Source organism: Prionailurus viverrinus, chromosome C1 (assembly GCF_022837055.1).
Source record: "Prionailurus viverrinus isolate Anna chromosome C1, UM_Priviv_1.0, whole genome shotgun sequence".
NCBI classification, from domain to species: Eukaryota; Metazoa; Chordata; class Mammalia; order Carnivora; family Felidae; genus Prionailurus; species Prionailurus viverrinus.
The window spans coordinates 16,988,238-17,009,385 of record NC_062568.1 but is presented as its reverse complement, the minus strand read 5'-3'; the positions used below and the strand labels follow the sequence as shown (position 1 = coordinate 17,009,385).

Genomic DNA, 21,148 nt, shown 5'->3' with positions numbered 1-21,148 from the left:
CTGTATCCCTTGGATAAATACCTAGTAATGCAGTTTCTGGCTCATAGGGTAGTTCTATTTTTAACCTTTTGAGGAACCTCCATATTGTTTTCCAGGGTGGCTGCAACAGTTTGCATTCCCCCCAGCAGTGCAAAAGAGATCCTCTTTCTCCTCATCCTTGCCAACATCTTTTGTTGCCTGAGCTGTTAATTTTAGCCATTCTGACAGGTGTGAGGTGGTATTTCATTGTGGTTTTGATGTTGGGCATTTTTTCATGTGTTTGTTAGCCATCTGGATGTCTTCTTCGGAAAAGTGTCTATTCATGTCTTTTGCCCATTTCTTCACTGGATTGTTTGTTTTTTGGGTGTTCATTTTGATTATTTCTTTATAGATTTTAGATACTAACCCTTTATTTGATATATCAGTTGCAAATATCTTCTCCCATTCTGTTGGTGGCCTTTTAGTTTTACTGATTTGTTTTCTCACTATGCAGAAACTTTTTCTCTTGATGAGGTCCCAGTAGTTCATTTTTTCTAGGATTTTTATGGTTTCAGGTATCACAGTTAGGTCTTTAATCCATTTTGAGTTTATTTTTGCGTATGGTGTAAGAAAGAAGTCCAGTTTCATTCTTTTGCATGTAGCTGACCACTTTCCCCAACACCATTTGCTGAAGAGACTGTCCTTTCCCCATTATTCTTTCTTTCTCTATCAAAGATTAATTAACCATGTAATTATTGGTTTCTTTCTGCGTTTTCTATGTTCTATTAATCTATGTGTCTATTTCTGTGACAGTAACATACTGTTTTGATTAGTACAGCTTTGTAATATAACTTGACGTCCAGAACTGTGATGCTTCCAGCTTTGCTTTTCTTATTTATTCAAGGTTGCTTTTGTGGTTCCATACAAACTTTAGGATCGTTTGTCATAGCTCTGTGAAAAATGCTGGTGGTATTATGATAGGGATTGCATTAAATCTGCAGATTTCTTTAGGTAGTATAGACATTTTATTTAACAATATTTGTTCTTTCAACCCATGAGCATGGAATATATTTCCATTTTTTGTGTTACCTTCAATTTCTTTCATAGTGTTTTATAGTTTTCAGAGTACATGTCTTTCTCTCTTTGGTTAGGCTTATTCCTAGGTATCTTATTATTTTTAGTGCAATTTTAAATGGGATTGTTTTAATTTCTCTTTATACTGCTTCATTATTAGTGTATAGACATGCAATAAGTTTCTACACATTGATTTTGTATTATATACTTTACTGAATTCATTTATCAGTTCTAGTAGTTTTGGGGTGGAGTCTGTCAGGTTTTCTATGTATATAGTATCACGTCATCTGCAAATAGTGAAAATTTTACTTCTTCCTTACCAATTTGCATGCTTTTATTTCTTCTTCCTGTCTGATTGCTGTGGCTAGGACTTCTAGTACTATGTTGAATAAAAGTGCTGACAGTGGACATCTTTGACTTCTTCATGACTTTCAGAGGAAAGCTCTTAGTTTTTCCCCATTGAGGATGATGGTCACTGTGGGGTTTTCATAGCTTTTATTATGTTGAGGTATGTTGCCTCTAAACCTACCTTGTTGAGAGCTTTTATCATGAATGGATGTTGTACTTTCTCAAATGCTTTTTCTGCATCTATTGAAATTATCATATCGTCTTTATCCTTTTTCTTATTGATATATCATGTTAATTGATTTGTGAATATTGAACCACCCTTGCATCCATACAATAAATCCCACTTGATAGTGGTGAATGTTTTTTCTAATGTATTGTTGGATTCTGTTCTGCACCTCTTTCCAAGAGGACATCAACCCATTCTATCCTCAGTTTTTACCAGACCTCTATTTGTAAGTGTGGCTGACTTTAATGAAGATTTAGGAGTCATGAGGAGAGTCTGTAGCATGGTTTGTACAGCAAATGAATGTGAAAACATTATTTGGATATTCATGGTTTTAAAAGTCCATTCTATCACTTCACCTTCTCACTGGACTTTCATCTCTTTAAGACTCAGCTTTCCCTGCTTTCTCCTTCCTCCACTCCTTTCTTTGCCCTTTGCTTCCCTTCCTACCATCGCTCAAAAGCAACCAACCAGCTAACCGACCAACTGCCATCACCACAATAACAAACACAGTGAACAATAAACAAATCCTTTTATTCTTTCATGAAGCCTGACCACCTTTTTTTGTCATTTGGGCTTCTGAAGATATCCATGTTCTCAGAGTTACAACTTCTACTCCAAAAGGCTTATGTATATATTATACTCAATACAGTGTTTTTCTATCCTAAGAGAAATTCTGTTGCCATCTGTTAAGATGTGTATTTTTAGTCTGGGTATATTACAAATTAGGATGCATGCTCTGACAGAAAAGTAGGAAGTATAATAAAGTACAGTATTAAAACAGAGGGACTGGATTTAAACTGAGGAAGTAGAAAAGGAAAGCTTCTCTGAGAAAGAATAGCATGTCTCAAGACTATTAGCATAGTCTAGCGACAAGGAGGGAAGAGCATTTAGAGTAGGGGGTCTGGAGATGGGAAAGAGTTTGGTACATTGGAAAAACTGAAAAGAGGCCAGCATGACTATACCCTAAAGAAGAAGAAGAGAAAGAAAGGGATGAAGGTGGAGAGGTAAGCATGGACTGATCATGTGGGACCTTGTAGGCCACATGACTCCAATTTTTAGCTTCCAGAATCTTCCCTAACAAATGAAATGGCTTCATGAAATTTTTTTTTTAACTTTGAGTTTATTGGTTTTTGAAACCGATACAATTGTGCCAAAGCTGGCAAATGTGTACGCACGCACGCACACACACACACACACACACACACACACACACACAATTGTTACATAAAACACCTTCCCCGAGGGCTATATAATTTGGCATTATTATGAAGTCTATCCTATATAGCCATACGCATGATTCTGGGTCAGCCCAGGTGATCAGCTGAAAATTATCTCCATATTCATTTTCTCTCCACAGGAATGTTTCTTGCAGAGAGACCCACAATATGAGGGTTTCCGTAAGAGCTTAAAAAAATGTTGCCTGCCAGCAGCACATGAATTTTCTATCAGTTTCTAGGATTTGGGTCTGTTCAGCTGACACACCCATTTCCCCTGAAGAACAAGTAGCTCTTCCTCTGCCCAGGGCCTTAAGTATTAAGGACCAGCAGGAATAAATCTGAGTTCTGTTTACCACCAGGGTAAACTGCCCTCCTATGGCATTCTTGTGGAAAGGCACTTTTCTGGGGTTTAGTATACCCCCACATATTTATAGGCACTGAAAATGACATACATACCTTGCAGACATTGTGCCCACTGCTTACTGCCAATATTAATCTGTATCCAATGATGATTCTCATTCTGTTATTTTCTGGAAATAAATTATTTTGTTTGTTCTCTCAATTCTACCTACCCCAAACTATCTTACTCTTCTGCTCCATTCTTACTTTTTACCTAGTAATAACCACACTTTTTCAGCTTTTTATTGAAAGTAATAAATTAAGACGTTTATCTTCAAGCGGTTTCACCTCGCGTAGTCATCGCCAACACATACATTAGCACGCTCACAGTACTGAATGTTCCGGAATTCATTTCAGTAGCAACAACATTCACTGACCTTAAAAAAAAAACAAAACACAAACAAAAAACAAAAAAAACACCTTTCCACTTACAGTTACTTGCTAGTCTTACACAATTGTACCTTCCACACAGTATAATACTTTAAAATGAAGATAGTTTGAGGAAGCAATATCTTCGGCGGCTCTTCCTTAAAAGGAAGCCACAGGCCACTTGCTGAGATTGGCTTTGCTGGAGGTACTAAGATTCCATCCGGTCATCCTGGGAGTCAACACTTATGGTGGAGCCTTGGCTACTGGCATCAGCACTTTCATAGGACTTTTGATCTTTGGCAAAGTTGATGAAAACCTGATTTTTCAAGGGAAATAAAGCCATTACTGCTTGGTAAGCCAAAGGAAGAAATAAGGTTAATGCACACACACACACACACACACACACACAGAGTGAAAGAGAAAATAAGAAAACTAGATAGTTTAGGGACATGTCCACACATATATACACACTCTCACTAGTAGTCCTTTTACATACTCAAATTTAACTGGGCTTTGAAAATAGAACCCATATCTACAACTATAATCATAATATAAATCTAAAGCTATAGTTGAGTATCTATAACCACATATCTGTATTTATATGATCTACATTAACATCTCTATCAAGAATAATACAGGAACCGAAGCCAAACCATTATCAAATGTTTATGAGATGATGTTGAGAGAAATTTCACTAGTTTCAAGGGTTAATATACTAAAACAAAATTTGTAAAGAAAGCCCACATTAACTTTATGTTCAGTAAGCCAGTTATTTGATTTTTTTTTAACGTTTGTTTATTTTTGAGAGAGGCAGAGCGTGAGCAGGGGGAGGGGCAGAGAGAGAGAGGGAGACACAGAATCTGAAGCAGGCTCCAGGCTCTGAAATGTCAGCACAGAGCTGGACGCAGGGCTCGAACTCAGAACTGTGAGATCATGACCTGAACTGAAGTCAGACGCTTAACTGACTGGGCCACTCAGGTGCCCTAGTAAGCCAGTTATTTAACAGGCAGACTTTTATTACTTGGTTTAAAATCATTAAGTCTGTTAGTCATAGATTCCTCCAGAAACTATTGATATTTTGTGTCTGACATGGTCATGGTAGTTGATTATAAGTCAAAGGCTAAATTTTCTGGGTCAGTAAAGCCATAATTTCCTGAAGGCCCCATAAAAAATTTTCCATAAAATGCAACACTCTGAGGCCCCTGAGGCTTAATGTTCAGACCCGTTGTGACGGTAGATGCAATGAACTGTTCTATATATCAGCTTGGTAGAGCTGTATGAAATTAACACCACACAGAGATGGTGAAGAATGACCACAAAGGCTCTAATTACTGAATACAAAGAAATTAAGAGATGATATGAGTAAAACAAAAAATTCTACATTTACCACTTTCGTTGCATGATTCTAGCAGATCTAAAGTCTGATACCAAATTCTCTTTATGCTGTGCTAACCCCGGAAGCCAGTCAATAGAAATGTTATTTAAGAAACCTACTGAAAAGGGGGAAAAAGACAGAAACTTATCAAGGATAAAGTAAGGAAAGTGTTAACATCTATTTGTTTTCTAGGTGAAAATACCACTTTGTTGCTCTACATATTCATATAACCTAATGGATATAAGTGTCTTATAGTAAGGAAACGTCTTCTTTTCTCCATTAAAAAATAGTTCATGCTTTTCACACTCTTTTTGAACATCCCAAAAAGTAGGTAGAGTTAAATTAAGCTGGGGTGCCTGGGTGGCTCAGTCAGTTAAGCATCTGACTCTAGATTTCGGCTCAGGTCATGATCTCACTGTGGTGGGATCTAGGCCCATGTGGGTCTCTGTGCTGATGGTGCGGAGCCTGCTTGGGATTCTCTGTTCCCTTCTCTCTACCACTCCCTGACTCGTGCCATCTCTCTTTCTTTCTCTCTAAAAGATAAACATTTTTTAAAAAAGAAATAAATTAAGCTAAGTTTTTCAGGTGTAAGCTTAGATATTGCTTCAATTAAAAACAAACTGAATGGTATTAAAAAGAAAGAACCAGAATGTGTAATAATTACTATGTGACATTATGCACTTGGATAGTGGTATCCAGCTTACCTCTTCCAGGGTTGTTTGACTCACTAAGAAATTTGTGATATTTAAAGCAGTCTTGTTGGTTTCTAGCAGATCAAAAATGTTTGCCACTCCTCCTGCCGTGACAGGCACATGGTATTCTAGCATGCTGAGGTGCTGATCCTGTGGAAACCGAGGGAAACAATTTATTCTGCAATGTCAGGTCATACTGAGTTGACTAGACATAACTTGACCAAGAGCTAAGGAAAATACTGAAATGCATTCCATTGACAATGATGCAAAAGTATAAAGTGATGGCTGTATTTTGAAACTAACAACCTGCAAAGAGATGAAAAGTTTTATGAATGTCAAAGAGGAAACAAATTACAAACCTAATGAATATTCCAAAGTAGTCTACATTCCTATGCACTTATAAAGTCATCACAGTCTTGCCTAGAAAAAATACTGTGAAATGGTATTTTAAATACTTTTTTAATGTTTGTTTATTTTTGAGAGACAGAGTATGAGCCAGGGAGGAGCAGAGAGAGAGGGAGACACAGAATCTGAAGCAGGCTCCAGGCTCCAAACTGTCAGCACAGAGTCCAACACAGGGCTTGAACCCATTAACCGTGAGATCAAGACCTGAGCCAAGGTCGGATGCTTAACCGACTGAGCCACCTAGGTGCTCTATGAAATGGTATATTAGAGGTCAGATTATGCTCAGCTCACATTAAGGCTTTTTCAGGGATCACATTTAGAATTTTTTTGTTTTGTTATAATGTTAGAATTGTTCTAAAAGGCTGTGGATTAACTTCAATTTATATTGGCTAAAGATGCTAGATTTCAAAAGCATTGCATATGAAAAATCTCTTTCAAATATGCCACATTCTTTCTTAACTCACCTGGAAATTCTTTTCAATTTCTTCATTAGTCCATAGTATCACCATCTACTTATAATCTATTCTTGTTTTCTTGGAGCATCTTTAACATTTTGCTTTTCTACATATTTAATAGTTAGCATATCCTTTTTATTTTTCCTCTACAATGACTCTTAAATTTAAACCTTTCCTCTCTATTTGCACCATCAATGTTATTAACTTGATGTTCCCCACTCCATATCTAAGCAACTGTTACAGCCTCTTCTGTGGCCTGGAAACTGCATACATTTATACATTCTGGCACAAAGCAGCTAGGATAATCTTTCCTAAGCACTATTTGATCAAGAATCTACCCCTGCAACCTATATGGATCATGACTGTGTATTTCACCTGGTATTCAAGACATGTTACTGGAAACCCCTCCTCTTCTCGCTCCTGTGCTCACTGCCTACCCCCTCTTATTAACCTGTGCATGCATCACGCCTGTTACCACAATCAGGCTATCTTACTTATTTTTATTCCCAAAATGTTGCTTTTGCTATTTCCCTTCTAGAGATCTAGAAACCACCACATACTCATAAAGAATGGTCTGTTTAGAAAGAAATGAGACTTTTGTGATCACTGCATTTGCTTTTTGTAGCCCCGGCCCCACAAGGAACAGACCAGGGTGAATGTAATCTCATCACTCAGTGAATAAACACAGATTTCAACTCAGAAATTCACCAAAAGGAGAAGCACTATGACCAACGTGATTTGTGCAAAGTGTCCTTTAATTTTTAAATTTGATTTTAATTTAGATGGTTGAAAATAGACTTTGATAAGAATCGTAAAAGCCATTGTTTCCTGAAGAAGTTAGCCAAGGTTTGGGAGGTCCAGGCAAAGGTATTTTATAGAGATAAAGAATTATTTTAAAAAATGCACTCTATTTTACTATCTACAATCATGTCACATTACTATGGTGCCTTATAGTTTATGAAGTAGCTTTGTGCACATTTTATCATTTATTTCTCGCACCAATTTTGTGAAGTAGATGTCATTATGCCTATTTCACAAAGGAGAAAAATGAGGTTCAGAGACTTTAAATGTCTTGCTGGAAGTCACACAGGGAGAGCTGGATTTTGGTCCATCTTTCACCATTTCTTTCCACCTTTACACACCTGATTTCTATTAAAAACACTGGCTATAACTACATCTTGTACAAACTACCTACACATCAAAGATGTTATAAGGATAGCTGTTTTGTCATGTGCATTTATTTAAATATGTACTATATGAGATACATACACATATATCTGTGCCTGTCCATCCTGTGGGTATGTATATATAACATGAGATTAATTGAATAATGTTTCAACTAGTGTGGGACTTAAGAACTTGATTTCCAAGCAGTTCAAATCATTGTGGGCTTATTTTCCAAATGAGAGGAACAAAGAAGATAATCTTTTCCAGCTGTGACATTCTGGAACTTTGTAATTGTTTTTTTTCTAAGAAGAAATGTTCTTGGTCATATAATATCTGTCTTCCCTCAGTCCCCTAACATATATAACTAGTAAACTCTGTGTATACAACTTAAAAACTAATAGTATGGTCATAAAGCCTCTGTGAGGAACAAATAAATGAAGATATGTATATGTATATATATATATATATATATATATATATATATATATATATATACATAAGGACTACATTTTATGTATGTATGTATGCGCTTATGTTAATGCAAGCTGTCTACACCCAATGTGGGGCTTGAAGTAATAAACCTGAGATCAAGACTGACATGCTCCACAGAATGAGCCAGCCAGTTGCCCCAGGACTACATTACTTTTAAATAGCTACAAAATTATATAATTAATTTGAGGATTCTATTTGTTCATAGTAAATATGTTTCAGAGTGTCTTATGTATCTTGAACTAATAAGTGTATTAATAGTAAAGCCACAGTCAACTTAAAAAAGGCAAACATCCGTATGAGATTATGACTACCAAAACCAGTCAAGACTAAGAGGTAGGACAATTTCTTACTTACTTTTAAGTATGTTTTTGGAAAGTGCAGTTGCATAAACCTTGTGAGGGCCTCCATGCTCACTTTGGTATTCTTCAAGTGAACCTTGACAGTAAATCCTCTTCCAAACCTAGAAAGAAAAAGTGTGGAATGTGATATGAGTTACATTTCGCTGAAATAGCTCCCCTGGAATTCTAGGTAATGAAACAGGACCCAAGCTGACCATGATAGCCCCTTTACTTATATAAAGACTGTCATTTTGCCATAAAAGTTCAGGGTATGTTGCAACTGGAAATAGTGCACTGCCGTTATTTTTTATTTAGTTCTACCACTATCCAAAGTCACACTCCTTGGACAAAAGCTGCATTAGAAAGAAAACATAAAATCTTGGCTTTCTTTGACATGGATGAATTGGCAATTGATGTCAATATCTGGGGTTAAATACTTTCTAATTTAAAGCAGACAGGTCTTAAAGGGCAAGTCTTTGGAGATTTGGTGTCAAAAGTGAGCATTAAAGTTATTGAGGTTTTAAAAATGAATAATAAATCAATATGCTAGCTAACTGTTTGCCCAAATATAGACTTTATAAACAAGTCACAACAGACTCTGGGAACAATGTATATGGCCTCTTTTGCCCTTTTTTGCTTACCTTGGTTAATGCTATCTTATAAGAAAACCAAGTTGTACAAATAAAATTATAAAGTTAACACCCTGAAGTTTGGAGATTAACATGAATACGTGTAAGTGCATATGCATTCTGGCAAATATAAAATTTTAATTTAATTTTAATTTGGTCATATGATATTTATGCACGTTTCCCCAGTGTATTCTTGATTAAACGTTTTGAATGCAGTAAAAATGTTAAATAGTTTACTGAAAGCCTGTGCAAACGGAAAATGAATACGTTAGATAAAAATCTATGCCTTCATGTACTTGGGAAGGTCTAATTTCTTCTTGAGTAAACTCTTAGAAACTGCCTTCTGAGAGTTATTTTTGTCGTAGTTGTTTTTAAGACCTAAGTAAGATAATTTTAAGAGCTTCGGTAAGATAATTTAACTTTAAGGTGAACTGATGATCAACTTTTTCTTTCCAGTTTTACTACTCATTACAGGATAGGCTGCTGAGTAATCCTACAAAGTAAGGACAGTACTGTTAGATGTACTTCCCCACATCAAATGTCAAACAATGCCATTGTTCTTCACCTGCTCTTTATATGCTGCAAAGATCCAATGCACTGGAACCTTCCATTCACCATAATGGCCAACCTGGTACAGAGAGCCTCACATTCTTCCATGCTGAAAGACAGAATCACATCAGAATTCTGGGCACAGAGAAGTGCTCATAAGCATAAGCTGAGCTGTTTCATTATGGCACCTTGGAAATACTATTTTAGTTCCTTAAGATGTCTTTTCCCTTGAAGGACACACAAAATACATTTTAAAATATAAATTAAATGTCTTCACATAGGGTTTATTACTCTTTATTCTCCAGCTTCAAGCTATCTCTCTCACCTGGAATGCCCTCTCATCAAATGCAGCATTTCTTTCAACCTCTTTTAAGCTTAGGCTCAAGACCTACATTTCCTGAGAAATGTTTCCAAAATAATCCTGAGCTTTTTTCATGATGTTTCATATTCCATATTCAGTTGACTTTTATGCTTTTTTATTTATAACTAGTTAACCTATACTTGATTATATAATCTCTCATTTCTAGAACTGTGTTAACTGGTAGAGATCCTCTCCACTTCCTACAAAAGTGAATGGTAATGAAAAGACTGGTTTCAGAACACATAGTGTATGGGGCATAGCTAGAATATGAAAAAGTCTCTTAATTATAAACTAATCTAGAACTTTTCCTACTATGAGAATTGCAGGGAAGAGATCACTTTAATACATGGCTAACCTTATAAAAAAGGCACAGATAAAATGCTTCAGCAGCATTTTTATTTCCTTGATTGGAAAGGTCTATTTCATGGAGGAGGACTGGGAGATTAGAATTTGTATTTTTCGCGGCACTTGGGTGGCTCAGTCAGTTGGGCATCTGACTCTTGATTTCAGCTCAGGTCATGATCTCACGGTTCGTGGGATCGAGCCCCGCATCCGGCTCCAAGCTGACAATATGCAGTCTACTTGGGATTCTCTCTCTCCCTCTCCCTCTGCTCCTCTCCCACTCATGCATGTGCTCTCTCTTTCTTTCTCTCAAAATAAATAAACATTAAAAAAAAAGAATTTTGATTTTGTGCAAAGTTTCAGGTAGAGAGCACAGCCAAAGAGAGGGTGTGGTGATAAGGAAGGCAGTGAGTGTATGTGGAACCACTAGTCATTCAGATTGACTGAGAGGAGAGGGTGTCATAGGAGAAAAAAAAAATAAAAATAAACCGGAAATTTAGATGAAACCAGACAATAAAAGGCCTTGTATACTACGGCTGAGGATGTTGAACTTTATGTGATAGGCAATAAGGAGTCCTAGTCAAATTAAGAGAGTCATAAGTCCCTCTCAATTCGAGAGAAATTTATTTTTAGAAAGACTGTCCTACTGGCCACAGGAGCTGGATTCTCACATGAAACCTGCCTGACTCGCCCCTGTGACCATAAACATAAAATACTTTATTTGGTTGTGGCAATTCATCACTAATATACATTACATAGGAATACCTCTTCCCATCTCTCATCCTAAAATGCTGTCAACGACTTCAGCGTTCCCCCCACTCAGTTTACCTGTGAGACGTGAGGATGACGGAGCATTTTTTCTGCACTTCTTCTGAAATGATCCTCCACAGGTGCCGTTTTGACTTAGGGTCCATCCCAGAGCTCGGCTCATCCTTAATAGAAAGTTACAGGGAAGATTTATCAAATTAATTAATATTTGATGAGGTCCTTTACATGAATCACTGCGTCTCACTTGCCTAGAACAGAAATCACTTTGCGAAGTCCTGTGACTAACTTGTTTTGTACTTAATAGGTTTCTTTCTGCTGCTGTCAGAAAGCTCAAAATTAACCATTTAAAATTGTCAATCTGTTTTAAAAAGTGCCTCAGTGAAGTTGACACCCTGTTACTTTACACTTGTCTCATATTTCTTTGGGAAAAAAAATCCGGTTCAATTACTGACAAAGCAGAGTTTCTGCATTTAATACTACACTGCCACATGTATATTTGAAGCTACATCAACAAGATTGCTACCTTGCTCCTGATAGCAGAATTGTGGCATGAGGAATAATACGGCATGTGTCGCACAGAGAATACAACCTGATTTTCCAGTTAATATGTTTGAGGTAGATTTTAAATTCTATGCTACTAATTGAAATTTAATACTCTTTAGGGAAATTAAAATAAGATTTGTAGAAATTGTCAAGTAGAAAATATAAATCATATTTAAAATAAATGTTTCGAAAAATTGTTCAGACGTAAGATGCAAAATGTACAAAAATGAATGACCTAAACAAAGAATACTAGATCCTAAGAGATGATTAAATTAGCAAGTTCTAGGTCAAGATTAGGTAATAATTAAAAATATGAATTTGCAGTGGAAAACATCCACATAAGATCATCTGAGGCTTGTGTTTATAGTAAGAGGCTAAAGAAAGGAATGGATATTGATTTGGGCAAACAGTAAAGGATATCTTCTCATTGCCCCTGTTTTTGAAGATGATAGCATAGATGGCCAATGCATATGGAAGAAAATATAATAGCTTTCTCTCACAGCCTGTACTTCAGTTCAGCTCATTAATATATAACCTTTGCAGAGCACTTTTAAATGTTTTAAAGTAATTTACATCCGTTATTTCACAGGGGTACCTAAGGATTGTTTTGTTTAATTTAGGAGACACTTAGACAATAAAATTCCACCATAAGCATCAATTGGCAGGGAGGTAATGTGCTATAAGCTTCTGGTATTATAGAAAGGTAGGTTGTGTATCCTTCTCGCTGGGCAGTTTAAACGATTTGGTTCTCTGTCTGACTGAATCCCCAGAATAATGTGGTGATTTGTAACTGAATTCGTATTGCATATGGTTAAAGCTCTTGTGAAGTTTGGAGCTCCTTGAATGAAGGGGAGCTTCCAAAATAAGGACAAGTTCATTTCTCGGTAATAAACACCTCCACAATGTTTGGTGCGAAGAGCAAGCAGGATGCCACATCACCTCTACGTGAACTTTGTATTTCCAGGTGACGAATTTAATTTTCCAGCTCCTAACCGAACTATAAATGTGAAGTGCATCTCTTGCCTCCAAAAAATTCAAACAGAATAGGAAGGCATATTGTCAATCACATCCCAAACTAGGTAACGTGTATTTTTAAGTCACGAGGAAATGAAATTTTAGCACAACATGTTGCCCTAAAATGTGTCTCTCCTCTTTAGTAGTTGGAAAATATGTTGGTTCATCTGACGAGTTACTAACAGAACAGATTTCTTCAATAATGGGTAATCAAATTCTCCCATATTTTGTAACTTTACTTACTCATTAGCATACCCTGAATTTGGTTTGGCTACTTCCTGTTCCCATGACAAGTGTCTCTTCTGAAACAGACTGAGCCATAGCTCTTTGCTGACATAAATTCCCTTAAGGAGACAGCGTATGTAAAGTGTTTTGCAAAATAACCAGCACATTGTGAGACTTCACCAAAGGTTTATGGCAACAACGATAGTAACATGTTGCACATACTATTGGACGTGTGATTCTAATTATGTAGTAGCCTTTTCCACAACAGTCCTCTTACCAGCAGCAAAATGGAAGGTTTCCCTATCAAGGCCAGTGCGGTGGATAATTTTCTTTTTGTGCCGTAACTGCACAGCGAGGTAGCCCTGTCCTTGTAGGGCATCAGGTGAAGTCTCCTAAGGAGTTTATGAACAGTCTGTGGGTAGAAAACAGGAGTTAGAGGAAAAGATGCTTATGAAAGAAAGTTCTATAATGAAGAAATACATACCTGGAAAAAATTCAAACATTTAAACCAGCATAGATTTTATTCTTACTTTTTTTTAATTAATTTTTAAAGTTTATTTATTTATTTTGAGAGAGACACAGATAGCATGAGTGGGGGAGGGCAGAGAGGGAGGGAGAGAGAGAATCCCAAGCAGGCTCCGTGCTGCCAGCACAGAACCCGATGCAGGGCTCCAACCCATGAAGCTGTGGGAGGTCATGACCTGACCTGAAACCCAGAGTGGAGGCTTAAATGACTGAGCCACCCAGGTGCCCTATTTTTACTTTTAAAGGTCCACCTACAAATGAAAATTATTTAAAGAGATGAAAACGATTCTCTGGAGGCTCATTTTCAAATGAGATTTTCCCCTGTGTGTGTGTGTGTTTACAATTGCAGATTGTACTTTCTGCAGGATTTCTTTATAAAACTTAAAAGAGCTAAAACAGAACATGACACTTCACAAGGCAGGTTTCTCATTGACTGTCCTCACTGTTCTTTCTTCTTACTGGGGGAGCAAGTTGTCACAAAGGCTTCGTGTCTATTTAAAACTGACCCACTATCAAAACTTTAGCACATTAACTTAGGAATCATGGGTTCCTGAGGCTATTTCTGTTGTTAAACAGCTCTGGTAAATAGAGGAATCCTAGGAGGATTTCCACAGGTCCTTGGGGTTGCAGAAATAGAGGAGAGACTGCCCTAAGGGTTAGTCATTCCATTAAAAAGGCAAATGATTGCCATGAAGCACAAGACCACATTTAAAAAATCAAAATGGAAGCTATTCTATTTTATGTGGGCAGTTTGCAGGGAATTGCATGTTTCAAAACTTATCTAAACACTAGAGGATGTGCAGACCAACCCAGAGCCTAAGGTAAGTGTGATCCTTTACTTGATAGTTCTTGAAAAGTAACTGAACAAGCACAGGTCAAGGAGCTTCTGAAGCTGAGTTCATAGGTGTATATATGATGTACAAAATTAAGCTAAGACTGCCTAAACTGTCAGTGACAGGAGGAAAATGCCCTAGTTTTTCAGATGTCAACTTAGTCTTGAGAGTTGGGGTTGCGGCGGGGGGCAGCTGAAACAATAATGGTTTTCAAATGAACTAGTTTTTCACACTTATACTCACGTCCTTAATATCTTTTTCTGGAATTCCATGTATCCTCGCGTAGAAATACAAATGTTCTTCCACCGATACCAGGTCGTCTAAGGCATCTTCCTGAGGGCAGTATCCAACCAATGAGCTGTGTGAGTCAACATGACCCAGAGATCTGCATTGAGAGAAGTGAAGATACAGAGGGGTTTCAAAAGGTATGTCCCTTCTAGTCCCCAAAAGTTGGGAAGGCAGCTCTACTTTGGTCATGGAGATTTGTGATTCTAATAAAGAAGAGGTAAAATAACCCTACCATCATATCACACACATAAAGTTTTAAAAATTAGGGAACAAAATAGCTGTTTCTCCCCTAGGGATGTAATACTATATCTACAAAATAACAAAGTGTTCATTTTAATTATGTTGTGCTTGATAAATTGAAGCCATGGTTTCCCATACCCAGTTTTATTTCTGATCAGAATGTTTCCACTTGAAGGAATTATGTCTCCTGTCAGCATCTTGAAGATAGTTGTCTTTCCTGCTCCATTCACCCCAAGAAGGCCAAAGCACTGGTTTGGGAGAGGGAAAAAAAGATGTAAATCTTAATCCAAACCAGACATGTTACTATTACATCTGTTTCCTCTTTTTCCCTGGATGAAATAAATTCCAAAGAAAAATAAGTTCCTGGAATTATTCATGGATATTATAGTGTTCTTCTGGCATTTGATAAAACTTTCCCTTTTACAACAAATATCTTTTTTTTTCCTTTAACCATCTGAACATTTGTATATATACACAGGACTTGTTTTACATATTATATTATCTGCGTGACATGATAAAATATTCCACAAGTAAGATACGCTAACTTGACAAAGTAATTATATTTATAGGTTTCACATTATTCACACAAAATCACTACTGAATAAGCCACTGAAGCAATAATTTCTTTATGCTGTTGAATGGATTGGATGCATGTGGTTTGCAGCTCTCCTCAAAAAAACTAAGGGAAATGCCCACATTTTCTCTTTCTTTTCAAAGCTGGCTTAATATTTCTTCTATAAAAATGGCAAGAATAAATATGAATGCAGTTCTAGGACCTTGCTTCTTTTTTTATTAAAAACAACTTTCTAATGCATATTTATTTTTGAGAGAGGTAGAGAGGGAGCTTGAGCAGACGAGGGGCTGAGAGAGGAGACAGAGGATCCGAAGCAGGCTCCAGGCTCCACACAGACAGCAGAGAGCTCAATGCACCACCTGAACCCACAAACCGTGAGATAATGACCTGAGCCAAAGTCGGACGTTTAACCACCCAAGTCATATGCTTAACCCACTGAGCCACCCAGGCACCCCTAGGATCTCGCTTCTGACAACAGATCTCTTCATGCTGTCTTTCACAGGGAGCTGAAAACTGAAAGTTGAAGACAGCGCCCTGCATGGGCTTCTTGACTGAAAGTCCAGCCCAGGGAGGACAGTAGGTAGCATGGGCAGGGGCTCAGAACTAGGTGTGTGGTGAATCCTCCCTGACGAGAGGGAAGACTTAGAGAGTAAATAACAGAAGGATATGTGTACATTGTATACACAGAATCCATCAAGATATTCAGAGGTTGACTTCTACATTTCTAGAAAAAAATAGGAAAGTTTAAAGATTTTTGTGACTTAACATGCCAATATAAAGGACAGTTAGGAACAGAGCAAGTTCCTCACCTCCCCAGCGGGTATGCCAATGCTGATGTTGTTTACAGCTATAATCTTTTTGTGGATAAGTTGGTAGGTCTTTGTGAGACGATGGAGCTGGACCAGGTCAAATTCACTTGCGCCATTTTCCACTCTTAATCTCTCAGCTCGGACGTCTTCATCTTCGTCTATTGTCTCCACTACAGAAGACGAACTAAATTTTCTAAAGAAGAGTCTAAAAAAAAAAAAGACCCAGTGATTTTGCATCAATGATTTTAAAGTGGCACAGCTCAATTTCAACATGTTTTAATGAATTTTCACTTCACTGAAAGTGCACAATCACACACTAGGCTTCAGATTTGTTATGCATTATGCTACTTAAGTAAGTTAAGAATTAGTACAAATGCTCTTCACCATATTCAGTGACATGAATGTCCCTCTATGTTCTGTTTACTGTGAATGTCTTACTTAGTATCTAGGCAATATATTAAGGTTATCAGCCCTGAAAGCAGTCTCAAACCCACATCAGTACCTTGCCTAATGTATGCTAAAGCAAACCAATCCAAACAAAATTTAAAAACCCAACAAATCAATTCAGGTCTTCTTCCCAATGTCCCTGTTTCTTTTAATGATATCCCCAGAGATTCTAACTGTGATGTTTTCTTTGAATCTTCCCCATTACAAAAGCTACGCGTGTAGTCAGTCTCCTAACACTGGAAATGCCTTGGAACACCCAGTCATCAATCATGTTCTGTCTATTTCTATTACCATCAGAGGCTTTCACTGTTTCTCACTAAATTCTTCAAGAATTTTTAACTGTTCCAATATCTCTGATCCTCCATTCTAAACTGTATGACCTCCACAGAATCACATCTCCTAAAGCACCATTTGACCATGTTGCTTTCTGGTCAAAACACTTATTGGACTATTATTTGTTTGTTGAAAAAGTCCAAATAATCTTTCTACCCAAGTATCCAATAGACTCCATAGTCTTCCAGCCACATGCTTGAGCTCCTACTATTTCGTTGCCTTTATTCTACGTTCTAATCAAATTGTATTACTCATTTCTCAAATACACCCTAAGATTTTTTTCTTGGTCTTTGCTCTTGTCATTATTTTTATTACTATTATCTTAAGTTTTATTTTTCAATAGGTGATACATGCACTCTATGTATTAAAATGGTACTGAAGAATATATAGTGAGAAGTAAGTTTCCTTCAACTCTATAGAGCTCTCCTCAGCAGGGCACCCATAGAGAGATAGTATATGCATATGTATGTATAAATTATAGTTCTTTTCTAACTCAAATGATAATATACTTCACACAAAGTTTTGAACTTAGCATTTTTCACTCAATAAGTATTAGTAGTAATCCCAAATATTCCATACAGAACTGTATCAGTCTTTCTAATGCCTGCATAGTGTTTACCTATGAAAAAATGTAAATTTGTATAATTTATTTAACCAGTCCATGAAGGACATTTAGGCTATTTTCATTCTTTTGCTATTAAGAATGGTTGTGATGATGGATAACTTTATACATTCATAAATCTGCAAATGTGTGAGCATATCTGTAGGAAAAGAATCCTAGAAATGGAATAGTCAGGTCAATTGTATGCCTATTTCTTTTTATTTAAGATTCCATTTTCTCCTTATTCAACCTTCTCCAAACCCATTGCTAATATGCTACTCACTCAGTCTTCTTTCTTCATTTCTACTTTTTAGCCATCCTTTAAACTCAACTCAAACACTACATCCTTTGTTTATGTATGCATTTTCTCTCTACCACTGAATCTTAATCTCTTTAAGGCTAACAATTGTGCTTCTTTAATTTTATTCTCTCACTCTACAATAATACTTGCAGACACAGAGTGAGGTGTGATAACTATTTACTGAATGGAATGAGTGGTGAATTCTGTTACAATTTTTTTTAAGTTTTTTAAGCACATTTCCACGTTACTAATAGAAAGGTTTAGACTATTGTTCCTTCCTAAATATTTTGAATTGAGTTCTATCATGCATGTCAAACACGATGTTTTCTTTTTATTTACCTGAGTTTCTTTATTAGCCATTCGTTGATTAAGAGCCGCAAGAAAAAGAACATGGTGCCCTGAGAAACCAAAGCCACAAACATGGCACCTAGTTTATCCATCTCAAAGGTTTCACTTGGGTATTCCACTCCATATGCTTTTAAAAAGTCTAGGACCGACTGTTGTTGAGAAAGTTCAATCAAACCATAGCCAAAACAGAATTGTGGAAAAATCAGGAAAATACGCTTGAGGGTTTCAGAAATAAGTTCTAAAGTCTGAAATAAGAGAAAAAAAAAATGAAACTCAGTATTAGACTTCTGACAAATTGACAAAAATTTAAAACTGATGTGAACACATGTGATGTGGGCAAATATTAAAACTGGAGAAGTTTATCGAGATTGGCAATTATTTCCCATGTGTGTTGAATTTCCATGTAAATATTTACTATAACCAAAACATGGAGATTTATTACTAAAATATAAGCTGAAAAGGTTTATCTTCTTTTTGAGATGATCTGAGGCATCAGGCCAAACCCTGGAGACAGAATCACTTCTAGCCCTGCCTTAGATCCTAGAAGTGTAGAAATAGCCAGGATGTTGGGGTCTGGTACAGGGTCTTGGTCATGCCTAGGTAAAGAAAGGATTTGGTACAGTGAAGTTTTAGAACTTTAGGTAGTTCCTATTTGAAGAGGGGCTAAATGGTGAACTGAGATGAAGGAGAGGAGCAAATGGCTTATTTTCATGTTATTCACACTTGGGCCAACCACTTGCAACTCATGAATTGTCTTCTTCCTCCTGGAGTGTGCTTGTCTATTCCTCAGTTCATGTAGTCTCCTCTCCATTCTTTCTCGTTCAATTGCCCAGCACTGTTCGTGCTTCCCTTCTCACTAACTGTAATTGTCAGCTTTGAATGGGAAGTGATGCTCACAATGAAGTAGACTTTATCTAATACATGCTTGAAAGGGAACATATCAGGTTTGTTCTCTATGAATGTTCAACAAAAAAAAACACCCTTAACCAATAGTCACATAACTGAGCCATTGTCCTTGTTCCTACCATATGATAACAATTAATGAATAAAAATTTCACTGGACCAATAGGTTCATGATTTTTATAGTATTGTACACAATAATTTGATTTCACCTCCACTTGAACCCTTTCAAATGCCAATAGTTTTGACATTGAGTAAATATAATCATAGGCATTAACCTACTTGGAAAATAAAAAGAATCTTAAAAGGCTGTAGTTTCTCTTCTATCAAACTTAATAGAATTAACTGAAATTCCTCTTTTCTATTTAGAGAATGCAAAATGTAGAAAATCTTTTCACCTTGAACATACTGAAACATTTCATACGTTTATTGAAGTTTACCAGGCGAATAATGGACCTTACCGGATCATTGGGCTTTTCCTTGGAAAGGAAGTATACCACTGACAGGGAGACAATGGAATTGATGCCAAAGAAAAGGTTGATGCAGACGTAAGTGATGAAAGCCATCCCTGTTTCATGGAAGAGCCCAGCCAGTAAGTACATCCAAGAAAATGTGGCATACCTATATGTTAATAACACAAGGATTAAAATTATGCCTTAATCCTTATTCTTTAACAAACAGATAAAACTTTTGATAGGGCTCCAAAATGAAAATAAACATTAGGGATGTGTCACTAAGCCTCACAGCTAGATCTCTGTATTATAAAAACTTTTTTTGGCAAATTCTTTGGATTTTTAAAAAGCGACGTGGAGAAACGGGAACACTCTTGCACTGTTGGTGGGAATGCAAACTGGTGCAGCCGCTCTGGAAATCAGTGTGGAGGTTCCTCAAAAAATTAAAAATAGACCTACCCTATGACCCAGCAATAGCACTGCTAGGAATTGACCCAAGGGATACAGGAGTGCTGATGCATAGGGGCACTTGTACCCCAATGTTTATAGCAGCACTCTCAACAATAGCCAAATGATGGAAAGAGCCTAAATGTCCATCAACTGATGAATGGATAAAGAAATTGTGGTTTATATACACAATGGAATACTACATGGCAATGAGAAAGAATGAAATATGGCCCCTTGTAGCAATGTGGATGGAACTGTAGAATGTTATGCTAAGTGAAATAAGTCATACAGAGAGAGACAGATACCATATGTTTTCACTCGTATGTGGAGCCTGAGAAACTTAACAGAAGTCCATGGGGTAGGGGACAAAAAAGAGGTTAGAGAGGGAGAGAGCCAAAGCATAAGAGACTCTTAAAAACTGAGAACAAACTGAGGGTAGATGGGGGGTGGGAGGGAGAGGAGGGTGGGTGATGGGTATTGAGGAGGGCACCTGTTGGGATGAGCACTGGGTGTTGTATGGAAACCAATTTGACAATAAATTTCATATTAAAAAAATAATAAAAAAATAAAATAGTCAATAATTTAAAAAATTAAATAAAACAGTCAATAATTTTAAAAAAAGTGACAGTAAGAAGCTTCTCTTTTAAGGAAACTTGAGTAGTTCTATATCATCACAACTACAAATGAATTCCTTTTAGAGATGCTGTCATCCAATCCAAGAAACTTTTTTTTTTTTTGCTCTCAGAAATAAGAGTTTAATCAATATAAATCTTATAATTTAAAGTTAAAGAAAAGTAATGACATTATGGTAAGCTAACTTAGCAGACAGACAAAGCTCAGAAGCTGGATGTCCTGCTGTAAGCAAACACTTGAGCAACCTTTGGGGTAATGATGAAGAACCGGAGGTAATGTAAACCTTCATCTGCCACACTGCTATGTCAATGGCTACTGCCCATGCATTCAGGGCAGAAAGAACTGCTATGCTAAGCACTGATTATATCAACCCATACTACCTGTATAGCCCCAATACAGAAATAATACTTGTGTGTGTGTGTTAAACATCCATAAAAATATAAATAAAATATACATGAGGATACATACCTT

The 21,148-nt window shown here is 36.8% G+C and overlaps 1 protein-coding gene across 1 annotated transcript in view; it reads right to left on the bottom strand.

Moving 5' to 3' along the window:
- Positions 1-2,831: 2,831 nt before the first annotated feature.
- ABCA12 (ATP binding cassette subfamily A member 12) overlaps positions 2,832-21,148 on the bottom strand; it is a 176,646-nt gene continuing 158,329 nt past the window's right edge. The window contains exons 43-53 of the mRNA XM_047871551.1: positions 19,607-19,766; positions 18,237-18,490; positions 16,216-16,420; positions 14,971-15,080; positions 14,548-14,689; positions 13,224-13,358; positions 11,225-11,328; positions 9,710-9,802; positions 8,532-8,637; positions 5,671-5,808; positions 2,832-3,907 (exon numbers count right to left, since the gene is read on the bottom strand). Of these exons, the coding sequence (XP_047727507.1) occupies positions 3,800-3,907; positions 5,671-5,808; positions 8,532-8,637; positions 9,710-9,802; positions 11,225-11,328; positions 13,224-13,358; positions 14,548-14,689; positions 14,971-15,080; positions 16,216-16,420; positions 18,237-18,490; positions 19,607-19,766 (1,555 nt within the window). The 3' untranslated portion in view covers positions 2,832-3,799. The remainder of the gene's footprint in view (positions 3,908-5,670; positions 5,809-8,531; positions 8,638-9,709; positions 9,803-11,224; positions 11,329-13,223; positions 13,359-14,547; positions 14,690-14,970; positions 15,081-16,215; positions 16,421-18,236; positions 18,491-19,606; positions 19,767-21,148) is intronic.